The sequence below is a fragment of the Molothrus ater genome, chromosome 9 (assembly GCF_012460135.2).
Source record: "Molothrus ater isolate BHLD 08-10-18 breed brown headed cowbird chromosome 9, BPBGC_Mater_1.1, whole genome shotgun sequence".
In the NCBI taxonomy this organism is placed as follows: domain Eukaryota; kingdom Metazoa; phylum Chordata; class Aves; order Passeriformes; family Icteridae; genus Molothrus; species Molothrus ater.
Window position 1 is genome coordinate 796,496 of NC_050486.2, and position 25,919 is coordinate 822,414.

Below are 25,919 nucleotides of genomic sequence, written 5' to 3' on the forward strand. Positions count from 1 at the left end.
CAGAAGCTGATAACTCATTTCTCTTTGGCATGAGAACAACAACAGGGTACACTCCTCAAGCAGCTCTGCCCTTTCTACTGACTACTGTGAGCTTCAAGGCACAATTCAAGAGATGACTCAGGAGTTTTAAAGCTCCTCACCCAAACTTTTTTCCCCTGATATTAAATTTGTCCTTCAGGGTCCAATACCCGAGATAAGATCCAATAGGCTGCACCAGCAGATCCTTTCTGACTCCATCACCAAAAACTATCGGCAAGTAAGGCACTCCCACTCTGAGCCTCCTCTGCCAGGAAGGCAATAGGCAGCACAGCATGACCAGGGGATTTGGATGTGGATACAGGACACTCCTGCCACCACAGCAGCTTCAGCTGCTCATGGCAGTTCCATCTTCAGCTTACAGGCATCGGGGATGATGCTGCTCCAACCTTTGCTGTAGCACTGTGGGACCACAGTGCCTGCCTGTCCTCCCCATGCTGACCCAAAGCATCCCCCGAGCTGCACAGCTTGCTCCCCCCACTGGGTTTGCCAGCACTTCCACCAGGAAAAGAACAAAAATGTTGAATGAAAAAAAGTGATGACAAAATACCTCAGCCTTGTCTCTCCAGCTTATTAATTCCAGCTGCATTGTCTCAGGTGGAATTACATTCTAGTATATCACTGTCATTGTCACTGTCACAGCATTCAAATTATGTTAAGTATGGCATAAAACAAGCAAAAGCACAGAAGCAGCAGTGAAGCTCAGTATCATTGTATCAGTTCTGCTGCTGGCAATCACAACCTTGTGCTCACACCAGTGCAGTATGGATATCCTGTGCTTCATGTGCTTCAGAGACACCTTCCTTTCCTGTGGTGGAGGAGTCTAACATATTGCTGCTACATAGTCCAACAATTTATGGAGTCTGTGATAAACCACTGCATCATTTTTCAAGGTCCAAGAACTCTATAAGCTTGGTCAGTAAAATGTGCTAAGCAATAACTCATCCCCAAAAAAATGGCAATGGCAACTACAGAACTGCAGCTCTATTAACTCCTTCCTTTTTGTATGGATAAGTTTAGCTAAAAGCAATATTAGTGACAAATTGCAGCCTGGGGATATTTTCAGATCAAGGTAATAATGCTATAAGGTAGAATGATTTGCTTTAGTGTTGCTATATAATGCTGCCAGTTCCCTCCAACTGGACACTAACTGCAGCCAGAGGCCGCCTTGCTTAAAAAAATATCTAAAGAAATATTTTAGCACTAAATCTGTCTGGAGTAATAAAAAAAAAAAACCCCAGAGCATCCTTCCCAAGAAGGGGAAGTGGGAAAGTGAAATTGGGTAAAAAGTTCAACAACTAAGTGATTCATGGCTGATGATAAGCTAGTGCCTGGGAGCTGTAGGAGCTGGTTCCATGCCAACACTGCTGAACCACACAGGTGGGAAGGAGCCTCTGGAGGTCTCTAATCCAATCTGCTGCTCAAAGCAAGGTGCTCAGGGCTCTGCCCAGCAAGTCCAGAACACCATCAGCACAGAGGTCACCGCTTCTCCAGGATCTGGTTCCAGAGTTTGATCAATTCACAGCATTTTTTTCCTGTTTTACCTGGCCAGAATTTCTCATGTTCCAACTTATGCCTGCTGCCTCTTCTCCTGTCCCAGTGCACCTCTGAGAAGGGCTTGGTCCATGCTCCAGCTCTGACCACCTCAGAGAGCTTACTGGATTTGCTCCTGGTCCTTGTGCTGGGACAGGGACACCAAGCACTCAGGATGTGCAGAGAGGCAGGATGGGCAGAGGGGCAGGATTCCTGCCTTGCCCTGCCAGGGATGGGCAGAGGGGCAGGATTCCTGCCTTGCCCTGCCAGGGACTCAGCAGAGGGGCAGGATGGGCAGAGGGGCAGGATTCCTGCATTGCACTCCCAGGGACTCAGCAGAGGGGCAGGATTCCTGCATTGCACTCCCAGGGACTCAGCAGAGGGGCAGGATTCCTGCATTGCACTCCCAGGGACTCAGCAGAGGGGCAGGATTCCTGCATTGCCCTCACAGGGATGGGCAGAGGGGCAGGATGGGCAGAGGGGCAGGATTCCTGCACTGCCCTGCCAGGGATGGGCAGAGGGGCAGGATTCCTGCATTGCATTCCCAGGGACTCAGAAGAGGGGCAGAATTCCTGCCTTGCCCTCACAGGGATGGGCAGAGGGGCAGGATGGGCAGAGGGGCAGGATTCCTGCATTGCATTCCCAGGGACTCAGCAGAGGGGCAGGATTCCTGCCTTGCCCTCACAGGGATGGGCAGAGGGGCAGGGTTCCTGCCTTGCCCTCACAGGGATGGGCAGAGGGGCAGGATTCCTGCCTTGCCCTCACAGGGATGGGCAGAGGGGCAGGATTCCTGCCTTGCCCTCACAGGGATGGGCAGAGGGGCAGGATTCCTGCCTTGCCCTCACAGGGATGGGCAGAGGGGCAGGATTCCTGCCTTGCCCTCCCAGCATTCCAGCTGGCAGTGCTCACGATGCAGTCACTGCTGACTCCTGGGCAACCCTCTGCCCCCCTGAGCCCCCAGCTATTGCTAAAGGGCACTGCACCACCAGCTGAGCCCAGAGGGACCCCACCAACAGCCAGACACCAATGTGAGCTCAGTGGCCCAAACAATTCCCCACTGCTCCCTTATGCACACCCCTGTAACCAATTTGGCCACAAGGATGTTGGGATTTTCCTTCAGTGCTACACAAACACAGGCTCATTCTCTGTGCCTCCTGCCTTCCTCAAAGCTCCTTAATGACATGTCCCTGCCTCCTCCTGGGATGGGACACTCCACACTGCTTTGAAAGAGAACCAGCAGCAGGATCTGAGGCACTGCAGAGGTGGAAAGTGCCTGTCCCAGAGCAGGTGGAACTGAACCAGCTGGGAACAGCAGGCATCAGAGGAGCAGAAACCATCTGATGCCACAGCCAGTTGCAGGGAAAGAGAATTGTTTTGATCATATTCACATTTTGAGATTTAGAGCAGTTTAGCTCCTGCAGAGGCTTCTTTCTTCCTACAGCATGAGGAAGAGTCATTCATACATTTCTAGCCTCTTCACTCTCCCTCAATTAACTCTCCTTTCTCCTGTCAAGCCTGAACTTCCACTCTGAGCTCCAGCTTTCCATGGCTCTGGAAAGTGCTTGTCCATTTTCCAGGCAGGATCTGGAAGCCAACCTCCCTGCTTCTGGAGGGTGAGTAAAACCTCCAGCAGCAGCACCACAGGGATCAACAGGGAAGTTAGGAGAGAATTCCTCACCCAAGACAACTGGTCCATTGCCTGCCCCAAGAGGAGACTGCACAAAGTATTCAAAGTCATTTATATTAAACTTTTTTTCAGCCTTCCCTTTTAAAATCAACTTCAGTCTGCCTTAGAAACTCCCAATATCCATTATCTCACACAATTTGACTGCTCTTGCTTCCACAGTGCACAGCAGGGCAGAGATTTCCAAGATCTCCCTTTCTTAAGAAGGATCAGGAACTTGGCTACAAGCAGACACTGCCTAAAAGCAGCTTTGAAGCCATTTGACCTCTGTAATTCTTCCTGAATTTACATGGATGACAAGGCTAGAATCTGTTCTGCCTCAGTTTTGCAAATGAGTACCTGGATCCATTGTTTCCAAGAGGTTTTAATAACTCCTACAGCAAACCATGTTTTATGTAAAAATGTCAGGAAAGGAACTGAAAACCATTTGCCCACAGCATTTCGGAAGGAAAATGACATGGCAGCCTACCCTCTCCTCCTGTGAAGTGAATCATTATAAAAGGCAGGAAAAATATTCTTTGTTCCTACCATGTAGCACAGGGTGGGCAGCACATGCTGTCACTGACAGCTCCTTTGCTTTCTTAGCACTTACTCTTGCCTTGCAATGAAATGTGAGGAAGAAAAATTATGTCTGAATTGCCCAGCATTCTTTGGATTTCTGCTTTAAATTGTTTTCTCAGTAGCCTCTCTCCCATTCCGCAGGAAATACATAACAACCACCAAATCACCTCTTGTAAAACAGCACCCACTGCTGCTCCAGGAAGGGTGGGGAGGGGTTCTCAGGTACACAGGCAGAAGGAACAAAATCCACCAGAGCTTTTTCCAACCCCAACAACCTTCAGTGCACCAAGCTTCAAACCAACAGAGCCTCCTCACAGAAAAGCAACGAGTAATAACTATCCTGAATTTTAAAGGGGATCAAAGCAGTCCCACTAGGAAGACACAGCACTTCAAGGGATTGTGTTGAGCATCTTCACATGTATGTAAATATGGATTTCCAACAGAACTTCCCCTCCCTGGGGGCTCTGCAACTCCACCCATCCCAGCATAGCAATGTCACCAATTTTCTGAAAAATCCCTTTGCCAGGATTTTTCTCCTGAGAAGCTGAGAAGCCTCAGGAAAGAAATGTAAACAATAATTATCTGAGTGCTTGGAATGTGCTCTGGAGGTTGTTTACCAACAGGTGCATCTTTGATTAGTTGCCTGTGAATTGTTTTTAATTAATGACCAATCACAGCCAGCTGTGTCAGACTCTGGTCAGTCACAAGTTTTTATTATCATTCTTGTCTGGCCTTCTGATGTCTCCTTTCTCTTTCTTTAGTATAGTTTTAGTATATAATTCTCATATAATATCATATCATATCATATATCATAAATCAGCCTTCTGAGAACTTGGAGTCAATTCTCATCTCTCACCTCGTCCTGGGGACCCTCACAACAACACTGCAGCACAGCAGCCACTTTGCTCCTGACATGACACCACCAAAACACCAGAGACAGCTAGAGAGAGAGAATAAACCTTTCAACCACCACATCCCAGGGAGGTTTAATGCCCATTCTTGCTCCACCATCCATCTGGGTGATGGCAGGGCACCAAGGGGAAAGCAGCAGTCCAGGAGTCTCTGGCAGGGTCAGGTCAGCTCAGAAAAGGGCTGCCTACATATCAGACCCTGCTCATCACAGAGCAGCATCAAGGGTATACTTCATATTAAACCCATTCTTTCAACCTCCTCTGAACAACCACCATCACAATTCCAGCACTCTGGATCATTCAGCTCCCTCAAGCTTTCTTGTGTGAGCCTCCAGGCCTCCTGCATTTAGGTGCTGGAGCCCCATATATAATGCAATACATCATCAGATCTGCTCTTCTCTGCAATATTAATGCCAGCTCCCATGTTATTTCTCACCACCCTGACTACCATGCATGTAAAATGTCTAAAGTAACTGTTGTTGGAAGAGCAACACAAAACATTAAGTCATTTAACAGGGGGGAAAAAAGCATTGCCTTTCAGTGGCAGTGCTGCTCAGAGCACATGGCAGGAAGCGTGTTTTACACCTCTAATGCACAGCCCAGCAGGATAAATGCTAAAGTTGGAAACTCTGGCATTCAAAGTTAAAAAGTGCCAGAATTCAAGCTGCCTGAACAACACTAATTTGACCCTCCCATGTGTATAAGGTCTAGCATTATGCAACCAAAATGTTTCCCTTCCTAATCTGTCTCACCAAGGGCACAGATTGGCTGGTGCTCACTCCACATGCTATTCCTTTTCCTTTCAAATGGCACATTATTCTGTTTGTTCTTCAGAGGGAAACCATAGCCTTATTTGTCACACATCATTCAAATCCCCTTCTAAAAGCAGAATTTTTATCTTGAAGATAAACAAGTTATCTTCCCTAATGACCCATGTGAGACAAGATAATAGCATCGCTGCTGGGCCACAAATGGGAAATGAAAACAAGGAGATGTAAGTAAAATGCTTCCATTGCTTTTGGATGCCTTAACTGAGACTTCCAAGACATGATTTTCACAAAATTTAGGAGTTACTATAAAGCACTTCGTGGATACATCTACCCAGCACAGCTCAACAACTTGCAACCCTGTGCTCAGCCCTCCATGATCTTGGGTTTCTGTGGTTGAAATGGCTCCCGAGGTATTGAAAAGTCTCTTTCTTCCCAGCCCCATGACTGAAGAAGTCGAGATTTGTCAGTTCTGTTTTTCAAGGTTGTTTATTTTCTCTTATCTGTTCCATTCTTTCTCTGACCTGCTGAGATCTGTCCAGCAGGTCGGGTTGTGGCACAGTCCCTGCCCTTGGGGTGGTGTTAACTTTTTATACTAAGAACTCCGTGTACTTTATTTACAATAATTTTCCAATACCTACCACCTATGTTAGACAGTCTGTCTCTACTCCAAACCAATCAAACAGTGTCACCATCCCAGCAGAAGATGGAGGACAAGAGGAAGGAGAAGAAGGACAGAACACACCCAGATTCCTGCATCTTGCCTCTTGAACCTCCATTCTAAAAACCCCAAATTCTACTTTTTCACCCTGTGAAAAATTCACTATCATTCTACTCAAGCTCTTGTGGCTGGTAAATCCTCACACAAAGTTGGTAATTGTTTCCATGGGCTAAAATCAAAGGCACAGGTGTTTGTGACTCTGTGCCAAGGTCTCTGAGCCCCCTGCCAGGGTGTGGAATCACCCAGGGCAGCCAGAGGAATGTCCTGGGTCCTGACACCATGGAAAGTTTAGTTAACCTGAGAATCCAAAGGCACAGGAGTCTGGCAGCACTCCAGGACAGAGGAGAACTGCCTCAGCTGCTGAGGCTTCCTTCCTCTCCCAATGGCTCTCCCACCCTTCTTCACCTTCATCAAGCCCTTTCTTCAGCACAGCTGTGAACACAGACAAGGCATTTATCCTGCCCTCTGCATACACCATGGCTCCTAATTAACATACCTTACACTCCAGAATTGTGCTCCCCTTCAGATCACTGGTAACTTTGATGTTTTTAGAAAGACACTTTTGAAAACTCCTCCTGCAGCATCAGGAGGAGGTTGAACACTCAGAGCATCACAGGAGGGGGATGACATTTCCTGCAAGAGGGTGACTTCTCAGACTCCCACAAGGAGCAAGACACTGAGCCAAGTCTTTAGACAGATCTTCCCCATTCACAGAGCAGCATCAAGGGTAATTTCCCTGTCCTAATCTTCCCCTCCAGTCATGGTCTTCATGTTTATATTCAGCCCCTTATGCCTCACTTGGTTTCTTTTCACTCCTATCATCTGAATTCTCTCACATCAGAGCTACCTTGCTTCCAAAATGCCTCATTCAGGCTTCCTGTCCAGGAATGTGTCTCTCCCAGCTCCTGACTTCACTGGACAAGGGCCAGAGCAAAAAGGTTCTTCACTCTCCATCCTATCCCTTCCCAGAGTCCTGCTCCAGCTCCCAACACAGTCCACATTCCCTGTTCTTCAATGAATAATGTTGGAATGGCTTAGTAAAAGCAAGTTAAAGACAGGAAGAGAGGAAAATACTTTAAAAGGACAAAGCATTTGCTATTTTTATTCCAAGTGTCCTAGTGAGCATAATTATGCAAATTCAAAAAACTTGTCATAATTGACCTTTTCAAAACATGTGTGTCCATGGGCCTAACATACAATTCTTTGGTGAACCTTGAAATTTATTAAAGGTCAGCAGCCCTAAAACTTAATTTCATTTAATCATTGAAGAACTTATTAACATGCAGCTATCACTAATCATCAAAGAAAAACAAAATTGCTTAGAAACAGGTAAAAATTTTGATGCATTGGACCAGCAAAACCTGTAGCTTTAAAAAGCTGTAAAAGAAAATTTTAAAAATGTTCTTGCTACAGAACCTAGCAGTTTAGTTGTTGTTCTGAAAATTTAGCAATGCCAAAATCCAAGGGTTCAGGTCCATCTGAAGCCCTGGAAGCAGATCTGGTAAATGGTCAGAAGCCACTACTGATTCAACCTAAGTTAATTCCAGCAGTGTATAGAGTAAGTCTAAAATCTCATTGTGTTTAGATTCTCCAGGGCTTGGCTGTCTCTTCTGAGCTACTGCTCCAAGAACTGTCACAGATCTTTGTGCTCCTTTGGGGAAAACTGTTCTCCACCCTTAGAATCTCATTTGCAGCAACACAGTCTCTGCCCACCTCAGAACCTGGTTCTTTGAGAAAAGCTCACCCAGAGCCTGGCACGACTCCTAGTAAAATGCAACTCCATGAAGATTTCTGAGACATCGGGACTGGCCAAGGAGGGATTTTGGACAGAACAGGCACAAAAAGAAAACCAAAACAGGAAAACCCCAGGTTTTCACAAACACTCACAAGCCCCAGTGCAGCTACTCTTATGCTATTTTGTTTTTTATGCAGGAGCCAATTGAGAAATTTCAGGGTTGTTTTTTTTTTTTTTTCTTCCAGGGAAGTAAAACACGATTTTACTTTACAAATAGGCAAAGCTGTCCTTAATTAGACCAGGAGCTACCACACAAAATACTGATCTCATTCAAGGACAGAAAGGACAGAACTATGGCTTTTACCAAGGGAATGAAACAATAAACACATAAACAGCTGAGGGCCGGACCAAACAGAATTAGTTGCCAGAGCACCACAGAAGATCATGAATCTATGACAATTTATACCAGTGAAGGCAGCTTGCCCTTGAAGCTCAAGGACATTTTTTCACTAAACACCAAACCTTTTTCCTGAAATTTACATGCAGTACAAGCCTTCATCTCCTGACTTAAATCTTCTGCCCAGCAGCATCACAGTCTATAGAATGAATGTCATTTTTTCCCATTGGTACCTACACTCTGAGAAATGTGTTGCTTGAACTGCTTCTTGTACAACAGATGGAAGGACGTTCTAAAATATCAGATGGCTCCCTAACAGGCTCTTTGAAATTCAAATAAGGTTACATATCCTTCACCTCACCATACAAGACCACAACAGGGCTGATTACAGAAACACTGGCACAGGTCTGTGTCCAATCAATAATGTGACACAGTGTCAAGCTTATCAGAGGGGCTGAACTGTTTATTTTCATTTGGCACCTGCCTGCAGTGCCTGTCACCACCAGGAACATTCCAGGAAGTCCCAAGCAGCCAACACAAGGACACCAAATATAGCCTGGGACACAGCAGCTGGAACTGTCCTGCCACAGTTATTCCATTTTCATCCAAGGGGATGAACAACCTGGGATCCATTTCTGGAGATAATGCAGTAGCACAGTGATTATTCAGCAGCCAGACAAATACCTTGTGTTAGCTGACAGAGCTGATTTGGCAGCTCTGCCCCCACACACGTTCCAGGAGGTGGTGCTGTCCCTTGGATGCACTGAAATCACTGCTTTGTCTTGGCAGAGAAAAACTGCAGCAGATAAGGGGAACTTTATGCAAGTGCAGAGCCCATGATACCAAGTGAAGACTCAACTTTTTGATGAAAAAGTAACTGTTAAATGCACATTCAACATTTCTGAGAATTCCAAGACTGTCAGTTCCTCATGCTTTCAATGTGAATGCACTTATTCTGGAAAGAACAGCAGCTCTGTAGTGCTTTGCATGAATTCAAACCACAGCCTATTACTCACAGAGAATAAACCTGTTGTGTCACCCATCTGTAACAGCCATCTGGGACAGATGTTTTAAATGGAAACTGCAACAAGATTTAGGCTTCACTGACAACCTACCTTACATCTTGATCAGTTATCCCTCAAATGACCCAATAAGAAATTATGGATCCCACCTGACTGAAAGAAGCAATACAGGTACTTCACATTGGTGTCCTTTCCTGATAAATCAACAGCCCAGAAAGCAGATCAGTGCTGTGCCTGCACATCCTACCCCATCCCACCCAATCCCTGCTGCTTGGAGAGCTAAAGCTCACTTGAATCTTTTATGGGCATGGAATTGACCATACATTATGTATGCAAAGTCAGACAAACTATTTGTTTGCTCCCATTTACTTGCTACCAAGAACCTTAGCTTCTTATGCCAAATAAATCACCTTTAAAACATGTTAATGATCAACAGATATAAACATTCTTCATAAAATTCTGAAACAAAATTATTAGCTATTCACATCCAGGTTCTATAAATTTCACTGCATGTCCATCTGGCAGACATCTGCATTATTTATTTGCTGTCACACTCAGTAAATTGATTTACTGGCATTTAAAGGTGTCATCTTTACTCATTACAATTTCAGTGATCACTCCAGCACTGCCAACATTGCACCAATGACCTGAGTTTCAACTATTAATCTCTCCTAAGATTGAATTCCACATACAAAGCAGTATGTGAAGAGACAGAGGAAACTGAAGGACTAAGGTGCTTTGATTCAAAGTTCATTGATCTCTATACAGTAACAATAGGGTGAGAAAGTTAATTTAATGACTCAAGTGCAACACACATTTTTCTGAGCCCAAGGTAAACTTCAGAACTGGCAACACTGCTGAGCAGAGTTAAGACAGGTGGACTTGATAGACAAGAAAAAGGAATGAGACCACATCCTGGGAAAGGATTACTGCCTGGAAAGTTTGGGGCAGATGTGGCCACATCACCTCTGTGCTCTCCCAAGTGTGCTTCCCAGCTATATCAGCAGCAGTGCCAGAGAGCAGAACTCCATTCCTGCCCTGGAGATATTTCAGGCTGTCAAACAGCAGCAGCCCCTTGCCTCACCTCAGTTGCTGGGGGGAGCTATTTGAACACAAGCTGTTCATCAGCTTGGAAAATGCATCAGAACACAAGAGATACTCAGGGTGCTCTGGACTAAGTGATAAGTGCAGGAGATTTTCACAAGAAGATGCAATGACCCCTCCCAAGCTCCCCAGTTTGTGTGCTCCAGCACAAGCTCAGGCCAACAGCTCCAAAACCATCCCCACTGACCAAGGAGCTTCTGAGCTTCCACTGGAAACTGAGCTCCAGCTGAAATAACAGCACCTCCCCTCCTCTGACAGCCCCAGGCAGCACAGGAACCAAACACTGCAGTGACCTGCAGCTCACAGCCACACACATACACACAACCACAGCCAAACCACAGGAGAAGCTGGAGTTTGATCATGCCTCACTAGAGAAAAACATAATTAAAACCATTAGGTTTGGAAAACTTCCAGCCCTATGAATCTGAAAAAGACATTTATGATGGTAGAGGAATAATAATGTCCAGTAAAATCCCTGTACATAAAAGCACTAAAAGTGTTTTACAGTCAAAAATCCAAGGAAAGAACATTTTAAGTAAGTTAATATGCATCTTCTATAGAAAAGGAGCAGCGTGACTTTTACATTTCATAAAGTGAGCTTGACTTCACAGCTATCTGTATCCTATCACACTTTTCCTGTCAGACTAAACATCTCTTGTTTTGATGCAAACAGAGCAACTTCTCTTGCAGGGTATTTTTGATTAAAATGAACTCGAGGCTTAAAAAAGAAGAGCCCCAGTCCTTCTGTGATAGCAAATTTCTGATGCTGCAATCCACTTTGCACTGCTGGGCTTTGAAGGATGCCCAGGATGAGAAGGAATTCATAACCCCCTCCACCAAGAGGGGTGCATTACAGTAAAGCATACTGACTCTTTTTATTCATCCATGCAGCAGGTTCTTACTTGAGGTAACATTAAGAGAAATTTCTCATTTACTTGAAAAGACAAAAAAACAATTTCACAGTTTTTGGAGAAAACATTTGGCAGAGTGCTGCCATCTGCACCAATATTTGAAAACCAAGCCATTCAAACACTCATAATTTACTTAATCTTAGCAAGATATTTGAAAATTAGAGGCTTTTTATTACATTTTCCAACCAAAGCAGCATCACTTTGCATATGGAGTATTAGATCCATCTGGAAAAGTGACACTCAAAACAACAATGCCTTTTCAAGCCCATACCACCTTGCTGTACCAGGCTCTTCATACATAGTGAGCACATGACTTCCAAAAGCTGCTTTTGGGAAACAAGGGTAAGGGGAGACAAAATCCACAAAGAAAGTTCAAATGGTGACCATGACAATTATAAGGCTCTCAAAAGCATCAATACTCAAGTGTTGGCTTCCTGCAATTTCTCCTGTTTATTTTAATATCAGGCTCAAGAGAGAGGCTCAAGAGCCTCCTTTCTTGAATAGGTCTGAGAGCTTTAAGAGGTTAAGAATTTCACAGCTGATTATACTGACAAATAATTCCAATTTTGGATCAGTCCAAGCAATATGCGACATAAGAAAGGAATTTCCAACACACATGCACTGGAGCTGAAGCTGTTTGGGATTGCACCTGTCAGACCCAGAAACTGGAGACAGACTGTGCCACTTGTAGTTTATTTAAAGAAAACATCTTCTGTCACCCTGCCTCTCAGTCATCACCCTGGTTTTGTTTCACGTATGAATGAAGACTTTGTCCATTTTAATTAATTACAGCACTCTACCTAACCACAATGCTCACAACACAGAAAAACTCCTTCCACTTTATCCTGAGCCTCCCCTGAACAGAACACCTGGAGCAGGCATCCAGGAAAGGGAGCAGAATGCAAGGAAAAGCTCCTGGACTGATTCATTACCAAAGCAGTCAAAACCAAATACCAAGAGTACCATTAAGCTTTATTGCAACAGATCAGTGACACGCTCAGGGTAAGGCTTTGGGAAAAAAGGTCGTTGCAAAGTCCCTCTGCAGAGCCTGGAAGTTTCTAAAAAATACCAGCCTGCCAGACCTTTACAGGCATTTGCTAAGATCTGGAGACTACAGACTTCAGAGCAAGGTGCTGCTGTGTGTGCTGAGCCAACCACAGGAGGGGCACTGTGAAGCACAAGTGAAAAAGAAATCTCTAGCTGACTTAAGGTCATTTGCTCCAGAAAAACAGTAGTTTTCCAGGAAAATGCTCTAAACAGATGAATCTTACCACGAGGCTGGATATGAACTGTTCATCCAAGAAATACTCAGCAATGAAAGATTAACATGCACTTTACTTTAGGGGCTTTGAATATAAAACTATCCTCCCACCTTCAAATCTACTTTCCTGAATTTCTTTGTGCAGAATATTTACAATGCCCACTTTCATTCTTAAGCAAACAGCAGAAAGAATATCTTCTTTGAGCAAACAGGTGTGGACAGACTGCAGAAATTTGCCAAATATTGATTTTGTTAGGGATGAGCTTGAAATTTCCATCTTGTTTCAGTTTCATACTGAATGAACTTTTAGAAAGTGATTTTTAAAAACAAATGTATTATACTGCATTAAAAGAAGTGAATTAAACTACTTCAGATAATGAACTGAAACACCTGTGATAATTGAGTAATTGAGAGCAGTAGGAATTTATCCTTCAGGGTAAAACAGTACACTGGGGAAAATGATGTTTTCCTAAGAGGTTGTGTCTTGCTCAGACAGGGCCACAGGCAGACACTGTGCCTGACTGGCCCAGATGTGGTTAAGCAGGATACAGCAAGTCAGCCAACTTATCTGGAGTGTTTTATTCTACAAGCTGTTTCTCCCGTGGCACTTTCAGTCAGGTCTCTTCCCACTTCTTGTCTATCAGGTTTTATAAAACTTACCCTGATACCTTTGGGCTTATGTTCTATCAAACCAAATTTGGTGAATACAAATAAGTGAAGAAACTGAAAATTCAATATATAAGCCCTTATTTCTGCTGGAAACTAAGTTTAAAAATGTTAAAAGAAATGCAGTCTTCACAATGTTTGTGTAAAGCATACTGAGCATCCAAGAATTACAGGAGAAGCATTACCTGCTTGTAGTTCTCTGGATGTCTAATGAGATCTGCTTCTGTGACAGAGAAATGTCCAAGGTTCTGGTCCATGTGGGAGCCACTGGTGAATAAATGGATCTGGAACAGATTGATTTAAAAGACAGTTGTCAGTGCAAGGAGCAGATCATTAAGATCATTAACTACCACCCAACGGCTGTGTGGGTTGGCAGGATGATGTGACCAGTGCTCACAAAGCCTTTCCTGTGGACGTGGACAAGTGTGAGTGCCACCACCAATACAACAGCCAGAATGGAGAGGAGGAGCAGGCATCACAACCACCTCTCAAAATGGTGCATCTGGTAGCACTGCCAGAACCACAGGCAGGAACTGCAACCACTGCTGCCACAGGAAAACTGAAGGGTTCTCTCTTCATCCTGTCTTGAAGTCTTTTTCCTTACAGCACACATGGCTGGGTGCATGGCATGAAAGGAGAAACCATTTACACAGAGAGCAGCAGTCTTAACTGAGCTAAAGTATACTCTCACAATAATTTTTATTTCTTTCTTTTAAGTAGAAAATGCTACCTAGTTACAGTAAGGTTCTCTTTTGCTGCTCTATACTGTTGGCTTTTGCTTACCAAGACCTTGTCCCAGCTGCACTGGTGATAGTATCATCAATTACTCGATGAAGAAGCTTCCCAAGTTAGTCAAGGGAACAATAAAAAGCAATTCCTCCTATTCAGAGCTGATCCCTTTGTAACTGTAATAACTGCAGCTGCCAAACAAGATAGCAGTGCACATTTGTCAGACAATCACTCATATTTCATTAATATTTCTGCCAGAAGACAGAGAATGTTTCCTGCTTTTCTTCCTTTATTCTAATACGAACTTTATCACACACTTGGGTATTGACAACTATTTTAAAGTTGACAGGCACTGGGTAATTATCAACCCTTCCATGAAACTTCAGAATATTTTAGCATTCCTTTCCCAAAACTCACTGCTGGTGACAACCATCTGTCACATGTGCAGAGCTATGCGAGTTTAAAAATAAAAGAGCACCTCCCCACACAATGTTCTTCCTTTCCACTGCCACTCCTCTCTCCCTGCTGCATTCTTGTGTAACCCTGGCTGCCAAACCCTTGGGCCCCAGCCGGGAATTTCAGCCCCTTCTCCGAGGCAGGTGGCAGCAGCATCCCTGGGTAAAGGCCAAAACAAACACAGTAAAGCTGTAACAACAGAGGAATGAGGTGCTCCCCTGAGACCACACTGGATGGATACCCAAATAATCCAGTATTTATATTTTTGCTCTCTTACTGATGGCTAACAGAAGATAAACAAGGCTTAAAGAGGGAAAGAGCACCAAAGCAGAAGCAGCAGGTGAGAGGGTGAGAGGCAGAACATGCCCAGCTTTTGCTCCTTGGCACTGGAATACCCCAGGTGGAGGCAGCTCTGATTTAACCTCACACTAACCTTTGCAAGAGAGCACAGGCACAGCCCCCACACTCAGCACCACTTTGGGGAGTTTCCAGCACCAACTCCTAAATGCCCTTGAGCTCACTCAAGCTGCTCTCCCTGCAGGGTGCCTAATTCACCTAGAGAAGATGAAAAGGGGGCTTGCTCATGGTTCACACACATTTGCATGAGAGGAAAAAATTTTACTGCATTAAAGAATGTGCTTCTGAGATCTAATGGCAAATTCACCTTAGGGGGAAAAAAGCAAAGATTTTCAAACCAAACAGACAAAAAATATATAAATAAACAAGGTAGCAATTCCCAGAGCAATGTGGTAGATTTTTCATGTCAAGATACAGATGCATCTAACAATTGCAGTTTAGCTCACTCATAAATTACTGACAACGAGGTAATTACCCAGCACCAGTCCCTGCCCTCTATTATTCAGAGATCAAGACTTTGTCCTTGTCCTTTACTCTTTCTACCTCAGATACAACCCATTCAATCTACTCCACTACATATTATTCTATATTGTTAACAGATAAATTGTTTTATATTTTTAACACCTTAGAGGGGCACAAGAAACCACTCAATTTGTAGGTAGTAATTCCCAGTGCTGCTCTGCATTCTTACTAACAATACAACTCTTGCTCTTAGTTTCCAAGCAGATTGAAACCATTTTTGTTGCTTTACCATGATCTGATAATTCCAGTTATGTTAAACTCTTCTTCTATCATTGAGAATTCCATTTAACATTATTTTATTCTTACTAACCCATATTCACAGCTCACAATCAGATATCCACCTCCTTAAAAAAAAAAATCTCTGAGCCTGATCTAACCCTCCACTACTTCAGGATGGAAAATACCCCTGGGATATCCATCAGTTTTGTAGAAACTCACCTGTTTCTCTGCTTTTTATAACATGCCAATTGTGGCACAGTACATTTAACAGAGCCCCCCCAAAAATGAAATATATTTTAAACTATACAGGTTCCTTCCTGTTTTGCTGAAACGGTGCAAGGCTTCTTATTCACATTTTCTAAGGCAAAATTGTAACTCAAAGACTAAATAAAAACAACTGCTCTCTCCTATGAATTCAAGAGGGATCAAAACTCAGGTAGACAGATCCTTCTGGCATTTGACAGAAAGAAGAAAGAGAACAGAAGGAACCAAGAGACTTGCCTGAACACAGTAATTTATTCTCCACGTTCCCATGCATTTGAAGGCACACCAGATAAATATGTACCACTGAGAATTTCCAGGGAATTAGAATGGTATTACTACATTATACTTTCAAAGTGAACCAACCTGTCCATGTTGAGAAGCCATTAAAATGTTATTCAACAGCTCATTGCCTCAGGCTGCAAACCTCCTCAGAAACAGAGAGGTGAAGATTTCCCTCAGGAAGTCTTCCTCCTACAGCAGGACATGTGTGCTTCTGTGAGCTTCAACATGCCTTGTGGGAGCTGAAGTCACTGAACAGCAGCTCCTTAGAGCAGCCAGCAAAGAGCAACAGCCAGGCAGGCCACCTAACAAGCAATTCCCAGCACAGGAGCAGCTGTAGCTCCAGAGAGGCTTCCCTCTCTTGGGGACTGCAGAACTTCAGCCCATCAACCTCAGGTGGCTGCAGGCAGGATGGAGTAGACAGAGGGCACAGCAATATTCATACTAAAAAATAGAGTGGAAGGAAGAGCAGTCATCTTCTGAGTAAGAACATTTTTTCCAACTGTGTTGTGTTCTTCTCAGAAAGGCCCGAATAGAGAAAATGGCATTTTAGAGCCCGTGTGAGTCACAGAATTAAAGCTGCAGAGGTGTCGCCGCCAGTTGACAAAAATTCTAGCTCCTGATGAGCAGTAAATAAGATTGTTCCACAGCTGAGACACATAACCGGCTACGTTATTAAACAGAGAGAGTAAAAGCCTAATTATCATTTTGTAGAGAAAGCCCTCTGTAAATCTGCCAACATAATTAAAAAACATAACAGTCATTAGCCTTTTGCATACTGTGTTTGTGGTTTATTAGAGGAAAGCAGCAGCTCATATAAAGGTCATACTGGGTCAGTTCAGTCTTCTAACACATAGAATAGTTTAAAAGTTTTGAAATTAATGCAGTGGTAAAAGCAATTTCTCTAGAAAGAGTCAGGAAATATCAATTATTGTTTATACAGCTGTTAAATTGTGCAAGTATCTTATATTTTGTGTTACCCTAAATGCTAACATTAATGTGGCACTGTAATGGTGTCCTTCCAAAGTCACATTTACCTTTCTATTCTCCTGCTTTTAATTCAAACTAAAGTATAAATCAGAGCACTGCACTTTATTACAGCTCTGAACAGAACTCCCACAGCTGCACACATAATGCCAGTGTGGGTTCACATGTGGAGGAGTTGGGCTCAGTTCCATCTTCCTTTGTGCACCCCCATGGTGGCAGCTCTGACTGTGACAATCACCACCAGCACCACTGCTGCCTTCAGCTTCACCCAGCAATGACAGCTGGAGAAGGCAGTAATGACAGCTTTGGGAAACTGGATAACCAGAGACACAGACCTCCCTCCTGCTTATTCCTCCAGATTCTGGAAATCGTGGTCCAGCGACCTGCAGCATAACTAACCTGCCTCTTGCAGTTGTCTGACTGTCCTAACTTTAGCACACATTCTGCCTTAGACAGCCAAAAAGAGGGGAAAAAAGTCCAAGTTTATTTCAAAGTACAACTTCCACAGGAGGGTCATCATCTCTCATCTCCCCTGCCAACAAGTTTTTAGCATGTTGCCCCATCAGCACATCTCTCCATTACCTCAGAGCCTCATTTGGACTGCTGAGAATATCTCTGTTTGTACTCCAGCCCCAGGTCTGACCTGCTCTTAATTCTTCCTTGGCCTCATTAACTGCAGGCTGAGGCACTGGAGCTGCCTAATGATTTGTTACTGTCAAGTCTCACATAAATCAGAGCACTGATGATGAGTTATGGAGGCATTTGCCTCACCTACTAGAAAAACCAGCATACCTTAAATAGAGGTAGTTTATCAGGGGGAGGAGATGCCAATCATTTCATGTGAGATTCACCTCTCCCAGCCCCACACAGTCTGTGATCACAGTGCACAAAGCCAAGGACTGCAGGGGCACTTAAAGGGAATTGCCCCCTTTGTTCCCAGACCTGGGAAGCACATCAGCAGTGGTCAGGGAAATGCAAAAGGTTATTTTGGATGCTGCACACACTCACTATGGTTGTCTATCAGACACCTGCCCTAGCAATCAGCTCATGGAAAGAACAAAATGTAACCTCATTATAGTTTTTAGCACTGCTCTGTCAGACACAGGATTAAAACCAAGAAATCATCTTCATTCAAAGGTGAAGATGGTTCTGACAACTTTTTGATGTGTATTTTGGGAAGAAATTTCCCCAAACCGTTTTTAGTCTCAAAAAAAGGTTTTCTCTGAAGGTTTTGAGAACAGTAATAGCTGTCTCCATTTAAGTTATTTAAATGAGATATAAATGGAAAAGGGGGACCTAGGAAAGTAATACATAATAACTTTTAGGACTCTCTTAAGAACTTAAGAGAAGTATTTTTTTAATTTGTTTCTGGAGTCCCCACCACTGTTGACTTTGGGACTGAAGGCTGGTTCCATCCTAAAGAGATATAATGCTCCCAGATATCTGTGATTAGACAGGCATCTAAACACTCATAAATGGGAAGATAACTGGAACCTTGGCAGTGTAGGGACCATTACTGATTCCTGATTTAAAAGCAGATAAATTTTGGGTTCTGCTGAGATGTCCCCTAGTACTTTGGAGAGAGATTTTGCATTTTATTTTGCTATTACTTTCAATATTTATGCTTAACATTTTGAATCCACATTTCCAGTGAACTTATAGTTCTGCATTGCTACTTCTTGTCTGGGGAGCCAGAATGCTCTGTCTTGTTTCTACCAGGCATTTTCTGAGAAAAACAGCAGCAGTCTTTGGTTGCAGAAGTGACTAATGTGCCAACCTGCAAAAGAGACTTTTATACAATTACAGCCTTACAAACACTGAACATACTACATTTTCTCATGGTTCTGTCACACTGGGGAAAGACAGAGGTGCTTATATTCAGAGTGATTCACTCTTACCTACAGAAAATGCAGAACTAGCAAACAAGAATAATTTGTACATTTAGCCCTAGCTGACAAGGCTTATAAATAATCAACTATGTCATAGTGAGTTAGAAGAATCATTTACCTTGTGCAAAAGTTTGCATTGCTCTTGGTGCTGAGCGTGCAAACTGCACCACTGCAACCTCAGCCTCCCGTGCAGCCACTGCAGGTATCGAACATCCACTCTGCCTTCAGCTCCTGCTTCACTTGTGCCTTCCTGGCTCTCAGGCAGATCATCTTCACACTGAAAGCAGGAAACAAAACCAGATTGGTTTTCATTAGTTTCAATATTTCCAAGTCATTCATTAGTGAACATACAAGATATACAGGCCAAAGAGGAAGGAAATTACCCTAAAATGAAGTCAATTCCAGCAGCACAGAGAAATTAGAACACAGGACTGGGAACAGCCTAAACAAGTAGAGAAGTGTGGAATACATATCAGCTTCTCAGCTGTGATGTGGTGAGCTGTCTCCCCTCTCATCTTTCATTTTCCATACCCAGGAGGACACAGTGTTCCTGAGACAGCAAGCATGTTCTTTACCCAGATGGGAAAAAATGTATTTTGACTGCATTCTAATATGTCAAAGAATATAAAAAACAGATTTAGCTCCTGCAGTGTCTTCCTGAGACCCCATTTTGTAAATCAGTAGCTTATGTAGGGACAAAATCGTGGGCCTGTGCTTGCCCAGCTATTTTCTTTTCTCCATCCAGCATTTCCCGTCTGGTAGGATTGAGGAAAAGAAAAAATCCTGCAGCTGGCAGAGACCAGGACTCCACAGAGGCACTCCCAGCAACAGTTGTATCATCTGTCTTGCTTGTTTTGCCTTTTTCTAGAGTAATTTGGAAGGAAGAACAGAGAAGCAAAGAGTTTCCATTTGTTCATCTTGTCCCACTTTCCTTCTGCTGCAGATGAAAACCCAACAACAGCCAACACCTTCATCTTCTACATGAAATTCCTGCAGCACGTTTGTTGTATCTCTTTCCCAGGAACATGGGGAATTCCACCTCCCCCAGCCCCTTGCACAAAGAGATCATTCACATGTACAGACAGATCTCTCCCTTTGCAGCTAAGACTCCTGCAGATTGCAAATTAAAAGGGGAAGAAGACATGGGTAGTTTTACTTCTGATGCCAGTAATACTATTTAAAGTAGAGCTTTCCATTTCATGCACTCTATAGGAATTACACACAATAAACACAATCCATTGTTCCAAACATTTTTACCACAACATGTCATAAGAAGTAGAAATAATACAGAACTGCAAAGACCCGGTTATTCAGAAGGGATGTTTGCCTTTCTGAAACAAAGTGTCTCCCAGTTCTTAGACTCTCAAGATATTTCTTTTAAGTAGAAATTTTTAAAGCCTATTTGAAACATGACTGTTTGCAAGAAAACACTTAGGCAGATATTTGGACCCACAGACCTTGATGGTATTTAAGCATATGTGCTTCCCTGCTTCACAGATTTCCACGTTCAGTAAAATCTTCAAAAGATCCAGTTGGCAGGCAAAGCTTGAATGTAGTTCCAATTTGGATCCTAAACTAACAATGCAAACTGTAAAATGAAGAGATTTAATCTTGCCTAAAATGCAGATTTCAACAGAAGTGTGTCTACAACCATGATTAAATAACCCCCTAACACTTGTTTTAACCTAAATATCTCCAGCTGACAGGGCCTCTATTACAATGAGTGTCCCTATTATTCATAAGCACAAAAATGCTGTTCTGGTCACATACCAAACTGTATCAGTACACAGAATCACACAGAAATTCTAGGTTGGAAGAGACCTTTAAGATCATCGAGTCCAACCCAGTATTACAGGTCTGTTCCCTTTTGCTCTGTGGCTCAGATAAACAAATGCTATAAATCACAGAGGTGCAGGGCTGGTAAAGGGCTTCTACTTTAAAGGCACTGATTCATCTTTAACAAAAAAAAAAAAAAAGAGAAAAAAAAAGAAAAAAGAGTTTGTGTCAACTCCAACATCCCTCTTCTTCCTCTGCTCCTTTGTCTCCAGGCTCCTAAACCAAGGCACTGTGTCCTAGGACACTGCAGTCCAAGCCAAGGACCTCCACGGCTCAGACGGTTTTGCCCCAGCCAGGAAGGTTTCAGGACCAGGACACCATGCAGATATGATTACCAAGCTGCCCATTAGCATGGTAGCCAAGCAGCTGGATATTAGTCACGGCAACAGAGAAAACCCACCTGTACAGAACATTAAAACACCTCACATAAGCAGCTAGAAAGCCACAAGGCCAAAGACAGACTTGGGAATCCCAGATTAAAATCTGCAGTGTCCATAATTTACAGTCCTACTCCAACTTCCCTGGTTAGAGGTTTCAGAACAGCACAAATACTGCTCTCCTGGGGATTTATTTCAGGAAGGAATGGCATTAGACTCGATTGCTTTGGCAGTATAGTGACAAACACCATGCAGAGCTAATTTTATTGTAGCAACCTGCCTTATTAATATTAAAATAAGGAAGCCAGCCAATGCATTTTTAACAGGATCTCTCCATTATTTATTTCACAAACTGCACAAAAAATTTACTTTTGCTATGAAATACTTAGCCCGGCATAAAGTAAACAAGGTAAAAAAAAAAAAGGTCTTGCATATTATACTGTGACCTCAATTTCCAGTCCCATCTTTACAATCTAAGACTATTTACTGCTCTCCCAGGGGGTGAAAAATCACTAAAACACCAGCCCAAGCTACAGGCTTTGCTTCGAGTATCACTGTGAATTTATCTCATCTATGCAGCAGTCCAGGTACACACCTACACTCACTCTGAGATACAGAAGTGCATATTTTTTTAGTCCAGTTCACAGAGAGAGCAGCCAAGGCAACTACCCAGAGACCCCAATGGCCTTCCCACACTTGGAATGCTCCACACCACTTTTGGAAGAGATCATTCCACAGCCACTCCCCAGAGAAGCATTTTGCTTGCAAACTGTTTGCTGCAATTAATGATTCTCTCTGATTCCACTTCACAGAAGGGACGTGCCTGGATCAGCTCGAGGAATTGGTGGCACAGCCCTGAGGTTCAAAAGTCACATGAGCAAACATCAATGCCCTCATCACCACGTTGAGGCCTTTCCCATCACTGGTGGTACCTGAGCTGGTCTGGTCAAACTGGGGGATGTGGACCTGCCAGAGCAACCCTGAGCAGTGTAACTTAGGAAAATTGATTAAGCAGAAGATAGAATGAAGCTCCATATTTCACTCCCACCATAACTCACCCCAAAGGAGCTTTCTATCCTAAAAGCTCCAAGTACTGCTGTTAGAAGTTTTCAGTATCCACTCATTGGCAAGACTAAGAAAAGCAAGCACAAGTCTGATCAAAGTGACAAGCATATATTTACACAAGATCCCTCCAAGCCAGTTTCTGAACTATCACCCCGCCCACACTTCAGCAGAACCACCTCTCCTGTGGTAAAAGATCCAGGAGAAATAAACAGCAAAGCCCCAGGACAAATACACCTCCCAAGACACCACCCATCACCATCCCAGTTAAGGTAGCTCACAAACTACAAAACCTACCCCAGGCTCACAAATACACCTCTGGCTTAGTCAGACCTAAACATGGTTTATCCCAAAAGTATATATTTAATAATTTTTTCAAGGCAGCCTAGAATTCCGTCTTTAACACACAAATTTTGCCCTAAACATTCCATCCCAATCTATTTCAAGTCAAATTATAAAAAAAAAGGTGTCAGATCATTCCCAAAAAGTGTGAATAGGCTTGTGGTTAGACAATGCAGCAAGTGCATTAAAAAACCCCCAACCCTGCCAAAGTCCTCCTGGCAGAATTGTTCTGAGCAGACAAGTCAGAGTCATGAAATACAGTGAACTGAAAAAAGCCATCAGATATGAAAGTACTCAGAGGAAAAGAATAAGGGGTGGGAGAAAGGAGGGTGTGGAAAAGACATAGTGCTTTATCAATTTTCAGCCACATTCCATACATCTGAGGAAACAACTTGCATGCAATGTGCTTAGAGAGAAATTAAAGATTAAGAAGTTTCAACTTCAACAGCAGAAATGAAGTTGTTCTTTTTGGTTTGAAATACAAAGCAATCCCACGTTATCAGAAATCAGAGAGCAGGTGTAGCAACAGTGGATGGAGATAAATTAAACAAGTACTTCATCATATAAATACTTCATCAAAGAATAACACAGGCACCAGTGTGTTTACAGACATAACAGAAGGGAGCATTTTTTCCACTGCTTGCTCTATTTGAGGATTTTAGTGACTTGGTATGGAATAGATTTTGCTCTGCTCATACATTTTGATTTAAAAACTCCAAAAACTGATTTAGTGAAAAATTCCTTGCAGATCCAGCGATATGCCATTAGCAGGACTGCAGAGGAAACATTCTGCTGTGCAAATTCATCTAGACTTTCTACACTATTCCTACTGATATAGGAATCTTTAAGGCTTATAAATCCTTACCTTAATAAATTCACTGTGCCCTGTGCAGGCACTGGAATAGAAAAGGCCGTGCTGCCTGCACTGCTGTAAAACACAGCGATGGCAGGGCTGGCTCCCCCAGAGATGCTCTTTTCTGACTGTGAGCTGCCACCTGTCGGCCCAGGACAGAGCCCAGCTCATCCCCACTGAGCTCTGCCTTTTCCCAGGCATCTTCCAAACCCCTCCAAGCACCAGCTCTCTGCCTCCACATCTGGACAACCAGCAAACCATCTGCTGCTCACGCTACCCACGGAGAAACAAGCCTGCTGGAACATGGATAAGATGTTTAACCCATGGATAGATGCACTAGGTCAACTCCCTGACACTAATCCTTGAGCAGAGCAACATGAAACAACTGCCAGCTGAAGCCTCCAGTGCCCATTCCCAGCCCACTGCTCACCTGCACAGGACTGACTCCAGGTCTAGACAGAAAATATTTATTCACTCACCACTTAGATCTGAACTACTCTAAGCCCACAGCCTGGTATCACAAAGGTGGGTAGGAGCACATTTAGATCCTCACTGCAGGGCTCAGGAAAGGCAAGGCAGTCACATAAATCAAGCCAATAAAGTGCTTCTGCAGCTTTTACTGAGCGTTCGTTCCGAGCCACTCATAATTCAGACATTGGTTTTGATGTGACATAACATATGTTAACTTCTGTAATTACACATCTTTAAACAGAACAGAGTTTTTTGTTGGTTTTTTTTTTTTTCCTAATTAAACACCATAGCCAGAAATAACAGTATCAGACATGCTTTCTTAATTAATACAGCCATATATCTATCTGCAGGAGGGAAAATGTGAAAAGGAACAATCTGAACAGATGAATGCAAAAGGGACAGCACTATTTTCATTAATAGCACCATAAACAACACTAAATGGATTTCTTCATAGACAAGACAGGATCCAGATTAGATTTACACAGGGAAAAGATAGATGGTGTAAAAACCCATTCCCACATGGTGCACATACCAATTAAATCTCCAGATATTTGCATAGAAGAGTAAGTTTTCCACAAACATGAGTGCTCTCAACATCGAAGTTATGCTCGTATCGCGTTCAGCAATTAAAATAAAAAAAGTGAAGTCCTGTGTTTCCTCAAGGCCTTTTAGCTTTTAAATTTCTATGCCTCTTGTAAGAATTACTACTCACAACAGCACTCCCAAGAGCTTACTCTTGGCAAAGAGTGAAAAAGAGAAGGTGCTGAGGGAAGACAGAAAATGTGAGCACAGCTCTTACCCATGCCTGCCTTGTTCAAACAAGCCTCTCTGGCAGTAGCCACGGGCCTGAGGCACTAGAGCTCATCAGTCCTTTATCCCATCCCTCCCCACTCATTTGGGAGGCTGTTTAAGAGCTCTGCAATACAGCAAAAGCACGAGGCCTTTAACTGAGCTCGGCAGCGCTGCCTAATCTTTGGAGCTGCAAGGTTTTAAAAGAACACTAAAATCCCAATGCTCACTGCATTATATATTCAGACAGAACATGGAAACTCAGCATCCTAAGACCAACACATGACAGGGCAGACCTTAACTGGGAGAGCATTCTGCAAGGCTCATGAAATGCAACACACAGATAATGCCTTGCACTGCTTTTTTCCCCCTGCCTGCAGCTGTAGTTCCCCTTGCCCATGGCCATTTGCTCCATGGTGGCAAGAGAGGACCCCTGGAGACAGAAAGATGCAGCTCCCTGCAGCAACAGCACACCTGGAGCGAGGGCAACACAGGGGAACAGCACCTGCCCTCCAGGAGAGAGGAGACATGGCCTGCCATGCCCCTCTCCACGCATTCCTGAAGGAAGAGTCCTCCTGAGGGAAAAGTGCTTTATTTCAAAGGATCCTCTCAACCTTAGACCCAGGTTGCTGACAGTGGGACACCACAAACAGATGTTGACATTTAACTCCAAAGGCTGCAAAGACAATCAGAACATACCAAAGGCACTGGCTGCTCCCTGGCACTGGAGGGCAGGAGAGGCACTGAAACATCTCAAAATCCCTCTCATTTCCCCAACAGCCTGGGAAGGAGCTCCCTGTGCTGGGTTTCAGCAAAGTACCAGTGTGACCATGGTAAACCTTCCTATTAGCACACCAGTCCTCACCATTTGCTCCTCACACAGCTCAGGGGCCTGTCTGCTGAAGCCCATCCAGAACACATCAGCTGTAATGTCAAGCTCAAGAAATCCTGCAATTCAGACATTACCAGAGACACAGCAGATTCAATAAATTATAAGCCTTTCTGATCAGTTCAGACTTGTCTTTTACAGTGTTTTACTTTGACATGCTGTCTAAAAAAAAAAACAAACCACTTCTTAATTGTGCATTCACTGTGTCAAGCAAAGACAAATGTTGGTAACTGCACATCTTCCAGTGTAGCACAGGAAGAAGATACCATGACAAGTTCAAAGTATGCTA

At 43.5% G+C, this 25,919-nt stretch overlaps 1 protein-coding gene across 1 annotated transcript in view; it reads right to left on the minus strand.

The window, feature by feature from the left end:
- TEDC1 (tubulin epsilon and delta complex 1) overlaps nucleotides 1-25,919 on the minus strand; it is a 70,976-nt gene that overhangs the window by 32,498 nt on the left and 12,559 nt on the right. The window contains exons 4-5 of the mRNA XM_036387379.1: nucleotides 19,130-19,288; nucleotides 13,495-13,593 (exon numbers count right to left, since the gene is read on the minus strand). Of these exons, the coding sequence (XP_036243272.1) occupies nucleotides 13,495-13,593; nucleotides 19,130-19,288 (258 nt within the window). The remainder of the gene's footprint in view (nucleotides 1-13,494; nucleotides 13,594-19,129; nucleotides 19,289-25,919) is intronic.